The sequence below is a fragment of the Chenopodium quinoa genome, unplaced genomic scaffold (genome assembly GCF_001683475.1).
Source record: "Chenopodium quinoa cultivar QQ74 unplaced genomic scaffold, ASM168347v1, whole genome shotgun sequence".
NCBI lineage: Eukaryota > Viridiplantae > Streptophyta > Magnoliopsida > Caryophyllales > Amaranthaceae > Chenopodium > Chenopodium quinoa.
This window is the reverse complement of record NW_018745240.1, coordinates 1,683,532-1,693,899: the sequence shown is the minus strand read 5'-3', so window position 1 is coordinate 1,693,899 and position 10,368 is coordinate 1,683,532. Positions and strand designations below refer to the sequence as shown.

Sequence of the window (10,368 nt, the reverse complement as noted above, 5' to 3'; positions counted from 1 at the left end):
CGTCTTTCGGATAACGTCGGGCAACAAAAAGTAATAGTTTTCTCTTCTATTCTCATGGACAATGTTGGTATTAGTATAGCCGAAAGTTCTCGTCGTATTCTGCTCTCAGATATTTTTGGACAACATAAATTAATGGTCAATTTCTCCAAGTTTGTTGCAGCTTTTAATATGCACGTTACAATATGTACTTGACACACGTTGTCTAAGAAGATTGTTACATGCTTGAGATTTGATAGACAACCTTCTTCGGCTATACAATTTAAAGAGGTATCAATCCACTCGACCTATAAAACAAATATCAAGTATATTGACATAATTAGATTTAAATTCATTTCATTTAGGGTACGAAAGGAAAACAAATAACGAAACCATTCTTATGTACTTACCTCTTCGAGTATTAATGATTTCAGGTTGGGAGTATTTCTTAGTAACTCGTAGGTGCAACTTTCGGCTTTTACCGCCAAATGAGTCAGGTTTCCGAAAGTCGGTAGTTGTCTTCCATTAAGAAAAAGCTACGTCCAATTTAGATGAATATTATTAATTCAAAACAACGTAAAGTATTATATGAATATGTCGCCATTATAAGTTAAATAGAAATATTGTAAAAATATATACTTACCCTAGAAGTCTTGAGTCTCAAAGATCTGATTTTGGAAGCCTTGCATATAAGAGAATTAATATTTTGATAAATATCATAATCACCTCCATATTCACTGACCATAACTGGAAAATTTTCCCTAAGATGTAGATCTGCCTCGGTAAGCAAAGGTAAACTATCAACCATATAATATGTTATTTCATCATCTATCTTAAGGTACTCAAGAATCGGTGCTTTAATGGTAATAATCAGAGATCTGAGCCAAGCCTGGCTCACGATATCACAAATTTCTAATGATTTAAGTGTCAGGAACTCTACAAACAGCATATCGGCGAAACCGGTGCACTCCTTGATAATAATTGTTTTGAGTGCTGCACAATTCGATGTAAACCTTTTCATATATTAGTCACCGTAAAATTCGTCTTTAACAAAGCGAACAATTTCAAGGGATGGTAGATGAAAAGACTCTGGTGTATCATTCATTTTCACACCCGTTAGTTTCAATATCTTCACTCCCTTTCCATACATCATTTCCATAAATTTGTAAATTTGACTTGCGCCTAATATGAAATTCAAACCAATTTCATAACATTCACGTTGTTTTGCAGCATTTAACCAAGAGTCGTAGTAATCACAGTCATCATCACAGGAAAATTTATAACAAAAACGCTTCAAATATAACGCATTTTTCTCAGCTAATACCTTGTTGACAAATTTATTATACGAATTTTTTGCACCGTTGCACAATGGATGATAATCATCTGGTATTTCCGTGAAATCAAGTACGGGTACTTGATTCCACACTTTCTTCCATCTTTTTGATAACACACAGGTCTTTACAGCAGACTTTGTTGGTAGAAAAGAGAGTATATGACACAGTATTGTATCATGTAAACTACTAATGTAATCTATTTCCCTTACTGGATAACTGATGTCACTCATACTTTGAATTATAATTGTAAGAGGTTTAAATGGAAAGATGATAGTGATGAATGTTTTCGATAGATAAGGGCAGTTTCTATAAATGGAGTATTTGATGGTTGTGTTGTTATAAATAAAGAAAGGGGAAAAAGAGGAGTATAATAATCTGTTTTAAAAACTTTTTAGTTACCAAAACATTTATCGAATAGATAAGTATTGGAAACCGTTAAGCGTAATAATGGAATGTAATTGGATATAAAATTTGGATGTTAGAGTGAATCTAGTTATGATGAAAGGGTTTAAATTGTTTTAGAACCGACTTTTAGATTTCCTACGTATTGTCGTGTCGATTGAAGTGTAACTTGTCAATTAATTCCTTTTTATTGTTAAAAAATAAATACGGCCTTTTTTCAAAAGATTTTACATTTATGAAAAACAATTAACATTTCTACTAATTCATTATAATTATGGTTTTCCGCAGATTAACTACTCATTTAAGTTTCTTATTTATTGATTTGCTAGCCGAAATGTTCGTTGGTTAAATAGTTTTATAATACATTACCGTAAGACTAAACTACGCTTCCTTAGTATCAGTAACATATTGAAATATTGTTTCACCGTTAGCCGTTAGAGGATAGTCAAAAGAATTTCACAACTAAAATTTTGACTTTAACATATACGTTATGATTGTCGGTACTGTTTTACGTATATAATCAAGTTGAACCGTTGTATATTTAAATTGAAGAGAGTCTCATAAGTGTGTTTATTTATTTATGAAAATCTATCCTTTAGGTCTACAAAGATAGAGGAATAGAAATGCGTACTGCATCAAATATCTTGTGGCTTTTTGTTTTTTTTTCCGGCGTTTTATTTGCTGGTTTACGCCTCAGTTAATGTTCTTGATTTTGAACGGTATTTGTTTTCTCCTTAGATTACTTTATTAACTGTAGTATCGCTTCAATTAGTTTCAAAAACCCCGGTATTATTTAATCTATTCAGAAGCCGAGGTATTGTATTATATGCTACATAATTTAGAGATGATTATGTTTATCCGTTGTTGCATTACATACTTTCGTATGTCGTCTATATCAGTTGTTTTAATTTATACTTATTTATTTTGTACTCTCGTTTATTGTATGCGCCGAAGTACTTGCACAAGAATGTATAGGATCTTAATTATGTAAGGTTACATTGAAGTTACATTTAATTTATACTTATTTATTTTGTACTCTCGTTTATTGTATGTGCCGAAGTACTTGCACAGATAATCTAGATTATGTAAAGTTACATTGAAGTTATAGAAAAAAAAACAAAAGATGAAAGGAATAGAGTAATAACCTTGGAAGAAGTACTTGCTTTTTGAACAGTGATATTTTTGTGTAACGACCTATGTTAATATTAATATTTCGGAAATCGTATAGAATAGGATCTATGCAAAATAAAAAGTAGGGTGTGCTATGGAGCTGGGAATGAGATGGATGATCGTTGTTGATAACAAACTCTTGTATTTAGAACTTCTAAATAAAGTATAACTTTTTATATTCGATCATCACGTTTGTTTGATTACTCTCAGATGTTGATAAGCCAAGTTCGGTTGTTCTCATCTTAGATGTTATAGGCCAAAATATTTTTTTAAGATAGGATTGAAAAATTACAAATTATTTTGTTATAGAACGTGGTTAAAAGTTTTTTATCAATAGTTTAGAGGTAGTGAATTTTGGTCAGTGTGTTATTGTTGAAGAGATTGAAATGTTGAATTGTGGATGATGAATTAAGTGGAGATACCGTATAGAAAACACCTGCTTATAATAGAGAACATAATAATTAGGTTAAGGACAGTGGATAAGTGTGATGATGTAACGAAGAAGTGTGGTTTTCACAATTCAACAAATATAGATAATGTATTATATAATTATTATTAACTTTTTATATATTCAAAATCCATAAATAAACATCACAGTAAGTTTTTTGTTTTTTCCTTGTGATATACATCCGACTTATCTACAACGTTCGCTAAGTACGTTTACTAATGTATATGTTCTTAGAGAACTTTTTGAAAATTTCCATTCTCCAGTATTATATAGCTGGAGTTAAACATATTTACAATCATTAATTATCTGAAAGTCATTGAGCTTAATTACTTATTCGGAAGATAACTGACAAAATAAACGAAATTTGCGAGTGACGATTGGATTATACCCTGAACTTTGATTATATCATTCTTCTGTTTTCTTTTCGGCAACTTCATCATTTTTGCTTTCAGTTTCCTCTGATGTTGTAAAGCGAAGTTTTTTTGCTGCCGTACTTTTATGATCATCCAAGCTACTCTTTTTTATCTCCAATGGGTGTTGGAGTTACTGGAGAATGTTTGGTTCCACTCATGCGAGTGCGACAAAGGTCTGTCCATTCAGTTGTTGATAGTTTTGGAGTCCTCATAGGTTCAGCTGTTAGTATAGTTGAATCTTTGATAACACGTTCTTCTTCATCAGTTATAACAATACCTGTAGTTGAAAAATTTATATACTAATTGTTATGAGGAACATGCCATGTCCAAATAAATTATTAACTTATATACTAAGAACGTAATAAATTACAGACCTTTGGATGAGATCGGGATATTTGGTATTGGTATTTCTGAAATTTTTTCCTTTCCCTTGTCTTTTGCTCTTGAATATGGTGTATCTTCATTTGTCATATCAACATTACTCTGTTGATGCTTGGTCGGTGTAAATGTTTCCCTATTATTCGGGTCTGAATTTTCGGATTGATCATTTTGCACAACAGATATTTGTGCCTCGCCTTTTTTTGATACATCATCTGAAGTGTCAATAGTTTTGAGTGACCACTCCAACACGCTGCTTGAACCAAGGGCATTATATGGACCGAGCTTGAAAAAAGTGGTTTTTTTTCCGAAGTTTCTCTTCAATTTCTTGGAAACCAAATACGTCGCCCTACATAATGTAATTGAAGTCAATGTATAAGTATCTTGTTCACAACAAATGTTGTACATAAATATTATAATTGGCTATCTATATTTTAAATTTGGGTAACAGTAACTGTATTTTAAATTTTTGTAACAGTATTATTGAAAAGGGTCATACACAATCTTTCATAGTTTTGATTTCTGTTGCGGTTCTACCAACACATTTTCTCGGTATCATTATTGAACGACGTCAATGTCATTGATCCTGTTACATCGACTACCTCAAATTTGAAAGCGACCCTGTACAATGGAAAAATTATGAAGTCAGTGGTAGAGTTTTAATAAAAATTAAACTATATAAGATGCTTTATTATATATTGGAAATGTTACTCTGAAATTATATAAAAACATTTGTACTATTAAATTATCTAGTTGTTTCATTATATTATATTAGGTATCTAACAAACCTTGGAGCCGAAACACGATTTTTATTGTCACAAAAGATACATGTAAATTGCCTTCCTTCCGGTACTCTGCATTTGTTCCCACATCGAGAGCAACCTGTATAGACAAATACATTGTCCAACGAAGCATTCGAAACGATTGCCTGTATCCAATGTCTTTCTTCCATTAACGAATTTGCAACCTGAGATAGCATTATAAATAATATTAAAAGTGTATGTATTTTATTTATGTGGAAGTTTAACCAGTTTATATACCTTTTTTTCTTTCAGTTCATCAACCATTTTCATGGATGGTTCTTGTGTAGAATCTCTTATTTGTAGAACTCTCGCTTGTCTATCTTATAGCAGTTGTTTCTGTGCAACAACCCTGAATTATACAAAAAAATTCGTTTTAAAATATAACATTTATTTTTTATTCATTAATATTTGTTGTTCATTGTAATTACCATTCTCGTAACATGTCTTCCCTGTCTCCTTTAGGATATGAATTATTCTTGTAGACATAGTAGTTGATAAAGCAAATGCTGAAAAAAAAGCACATGTTATTTTTTCAATTTTGTACGTTCCAGGTAAACAGTTTTTTTTATTTTGTTTTTTTCTGCTATAAATATTTTACCTCTGCGAGGATTATGTTTCAGTGCTGTAAAGCCAACAACGGTAAATTTTTCGGCCCAAAAGTTTAACGCATCACTTGCAGTTCATGAGAGGTCATTTGATGCAGAGATGGTTAATGTCTGGTTATGCCTGTGGTAAAGAAAGAACTAATTAGCCGTGTGTTTCGACAAATTACATAATTTCATTACAGAGTAATTTGTTGGATTGTTTTCTTTACGTCTGGTCTGTAATAAAAATTTCTCGGACATAGCTGTTAGTATTGTATTTGGAGCTGATTTGTCGTGCTCCTTCTTCTACGAATAATATCACACCCAGTACATCTGTAGAATAACCATTGTTTAAAACACATAATATTATAGGATTATCTGTAATTATAGTCGTATCATTTAATCAAATGTATGTCAAATTTCAAAGGGACAACATGAACGACAAAAATATGTTAAAAATATTGTTTTCCGGAGTAATTGTCTCACTTAATCATAGAAATGTGTTAATAATTAAGTGCTAAATGTTTTCAATTAACGTTTATGTTATAATTGAAACAATAGATTAAGTATAGGAGAATACCATATCTTTCATCAGCAACCTCTAGTTTTGGGATTGAAGCTATTGACTGATATTGTGGAACCACATAACCAGTTTCGGTGCAGACAGGTTGGACAACCGTTCGATGATTGAAATGTAGTTGATAAGGCAGTTGATCATGGGTAGACCGATATTGATCATCAATTGGCCTGACAGTTGCATTGGATATTTCGTATTCCCCATTGTATGCAATGGCCTCATCATATGCTTTTATTTGATCACCGAAGAGAGTGGCACGCATCTTGTTATTCTGAAATAAATATAACTATGAATTTTTTTTTTCTATTGTATCATTTTATTTGGTATACAAAAACCGGAAAACCTTTATTTTTAGTAGTAACAGTAAAATAAATCACATAAGGAATGTTAATCCAAACCATGTAAACGATTTAAAATTATTAGAGCATTATAACGAATGTTTTATTAACTGGAAGAGCTATTACTGTTGTGGAGTTATAATAGTCACAACATTAATTTTACTAATATTATATATAAAAATATCAATATCCTTGTAAATCAATATTGTAACAGTCATAATCTTATACGTAGCAACATCAGTCAATAAGATCAATTGTAATATTTTATCAACAATGAAAATAACAACATATGAAATATTAGTAGTAGATAAAACAAAATGTACAGAAAACATAAATCTGAGAGTATATTTATACCCGAATATCAGCCCTATTCATTTCGGCATATTTTAAAGTTGAGGTTGCCGAAAGTATTTAAGTACTGGCCGAAAAGAAGACGTATACTGTATGTAAACCCGTACACTATCAAACACGGTGATTGACGGAAAAAAAGTCGTTCTATATAGTATATGGAATGAATAATATTTTCAAGTAGTGTATTGATATTTTTTTTATTAAAATTCAATATACCTTCTCATCCTGTAGATATAACGTTTGATAGATTGTTGCTCTAGTATTGGAGGACATTTTCTATCTAGATTTTTCAATTACTTTCACCTTAACAATGAAGTTTATTGAATTCAGATTCAATTCATCAAGATGTACTCGTTCCGTTTTCATCCTGATCACTACAAAAAGAAAAATTACTGTTAGATGTATATACAATTTGTGTGGAATAGACATGGACTAAATAATTAAAAAAGACAACTATTTTTATTTGTTTCTCCTAGTTAATCTTACCTTCTCAATGTTTTTCTTATGAGCGCATTTAAGTCTGGTGTGAAAATGGAAAGTTTTATTTTAGTGTTTTTAGGGCAGCTGAAATGAAGTAGGTTTATACAGCATGAAGAGTGTAGTTGACATTGGAGCGGATTTGTCCATATATATATATATATATATATATATATATATATATATATATATATATATATATATATATATATATATACATACATACATACATAGAGGTAGTGGATAAGTGGTATGCATATGTGAATATTTAGTTTTTTTAATTAGATTTATTTTTTCTGATAATTATTTATTAATATGTTAAATTATTAGACAGGAATATATAATGGTTATGATGTATATTTAAAAGAAGATATTTTGTAAAAATAACAACTTCCGTTTGAAAAGACATTTATTCTTGGAAAAAAAAAAATTCTTAATAAATGATCCTTATGGTGGTGATCGAGTATTCTATGTTAGGGTTTTTTCTCCAACTATGGTTGAAAGACTTTTTAGTATTGAACTTATGAAAAAATCCCAACATATATATAATTAATTTATATAATATTGTATGCATATTTGATAAATAAGTATAGTTAAGAGATAAATAATTTTGTTATATGTATTAAACATTACTGAATTATGTTGCCATGTTTATTTACAATAATCATTGGTATATATTGAACAATACTGAGTTGTGTTATTATGTCTATTTACAATAACTGTTGTTTGTAATTATCCTTTATAGGGTTATTTATTATTATACGTGTTTATTATTATACGTAATTAAAATTTATATATACGTATTTGGGTATATAAATAGTTATCATTATTGGTTGGAAAATAGTATATATAATAATAAGTTTAAATTAACTGAAAATTTTATTATTTTAAGATATATAGTAAGCGATGTATTTCTAAGTAACTGTAAATGCTTAAAAAAAAGAAAAGGGGATAAATAATAATGGATTATATTTTGCAATATATTTTAAAACGAATTAGAGTTGTCATATTAGTGAATCATTGACAAAGTGATCAACGCAACCTCCCTTGCCGTTTACATGCATATCAACACTTGTCATTGTTGTGCAACTTTGTTGAGTTGTCAAATCTCATTAATTTAGCTAACGTTTTTTTTTAGTGCTCTTTTGCCATTATGTTTGTTAGTATTAAATTTATTTGGAAATTTTATTTTTTTAACAAATCATGTGTAAATAAATATAATTACATATACAATTTAAAAGATGTTTCTAATGGGTGCATCATTACCTGTCCATTTCATATTTCATCTATTGAATTAGCCTATAAAATGATATGTAAGTTATGTTATTAATTAAATCACATTACAAAAAAAAAACAACAATTACTGATATTGTAATCGATACAATTAAATCTATATTATTATAATATGTATATTTTTGTTTAGTGAAACAATATATAATTCAATTCAAGCTATGTCGAAAAAGGGTGGCAAAGCAAGTAACAATGGTTAAATATATTTATGTGTTCATAACATACCTACATTAATATGCATAATTAAATACACAGTATAATATGAATATTAATAAAAATATATTCTTATTCTTTTTATATTTATTAAATGTCCGTAGTTTGTTTATTAATAGTAAGACGTTCCTTATAAGTAAAAAATAAGCGATTGTATATTTTGAAAGACATATAACTTTTCGAGAACCAAAAAATATTCGAAATACTTTTTAAGTTTGTATTTGACTGGTTATTGTACATATCTACAGTTGCTTTTTTAATACACTATTCTGTAATCACTTTTTATATATCCTCATCTTCATTTGTGCTTTACACTATTCTTTAACCCTAACAAAAAAACAATTACAATATGGCGAGTACTGATAGTACCGCAACTTCTGGGGAAATTTTTAAGCCTCCTTCATGGAAACCAATTACAAGCAACTCTAATAAAGAGAAAATCTCAAGTTTCTTATTGTATTATACTGATATGACAAAGAAGATGAATAGTCATCTGGAACTTTTGCTTCAAAGTATTTCAAATGTAAAGCATAAGTGGGAAAAGAGAGAACCAAATAGTAAGAGAAAATATGATGGTAATGTTATTATCAGTCATCCAAAAGTGATTGTTATTGAATCGGATAACAGCGACAAAGTTTCCGATTCAGAGCTTCGGTCTCGAAAGCAGAGGCGGGAAATGAGAACTGATGTTAACGCTGCTAATAAGAATGGCGATAGCGATGATGACGTCAACGATGATGACGATACTGGTAAAACCTATAATGGCAACGATGATGATGATGATGATGATGATGATGATGATGACAATGATGATGATAATGATGATACTTATACCAGTTCCGGTTCTAGTTATGATAATTGCAATGCAGAGAAACATGGTTCAAGTTTCGACTCCAATTCGTATAATAAAAAGAGGCATGATTGAAATACGCGACAATGAATCTAAAGTGGTAAGACTTATTTTGGCTTATCAAGGTCCGTAATATTATTGAAATTATTAGAACATTATCGGGAAACAAATGTTTCTTAAATTTTCTGGATCTAAATTCCTGTCTTATATGATAATCTATGTTTACTTTTCTAATGTTATCTTGTATAATAAAAAATCATATTGATGTTGAATGATTCGCCGAAGTTATATTGTGGTCGGTAATTGATTATGTCTTTTTTTTAAAGTTTAAAAATTTCTTTGCTTGCTTTGTTCTATTTACGATACTCGTGTTTATATTTGAAACAGTATGGTATTTGAAGGATACACATAATATTCATTAGTTATTGATGGAATTGAAAATTTAGAACAATTCTAGTTCTCCTTTAATGCAATTGTATGCTATCTACTTTACTGAGTTTTCGTTGGTCGAAATCATTCTTGGCATAACCAATATTTAATAACGCTGAGCTTTATAATCTAAATCGAACAACCTTGTTCGGTAATGTTTAAAGCTACGATGTACCGAAGTAGTGTTTCTCCAACCGTAGCCTCTTCGCGAAGTTAACCGTGCACGAACCTTTAGCCGAAATCCTTTTTTTACAGATTCCGGGTGTCTTGTATATAAGTAGAACTCGCTGGAATACAAATTTGTACATTGTGCCGAAGTTAACAATACTGGTGCA

General features: G+C 29.9%; 1 protein-coding gene across 1 annotated transcript; it reads right to left on the bottom strand.

The window, feature by feature from the left end:
- Positions 1-1,000: 1,000 nt before the first annotated feature.
- LOC110711197 (F-box/LRR-repeat protein 13-like) lies at positions 1,001-1,540 on the bottom strand. Its single transcript, XM_021889577.1, has one exon. It carries the CDS (start codon positions 1,538-1,540, stop codon positions 1,001-1,003), a length of 540 nt encoding a protein of 179 aa, XP_021745269.1.
- Between the last annotated feature and the right edge of the window lie 8,828 nt (positions 1,541-10,368).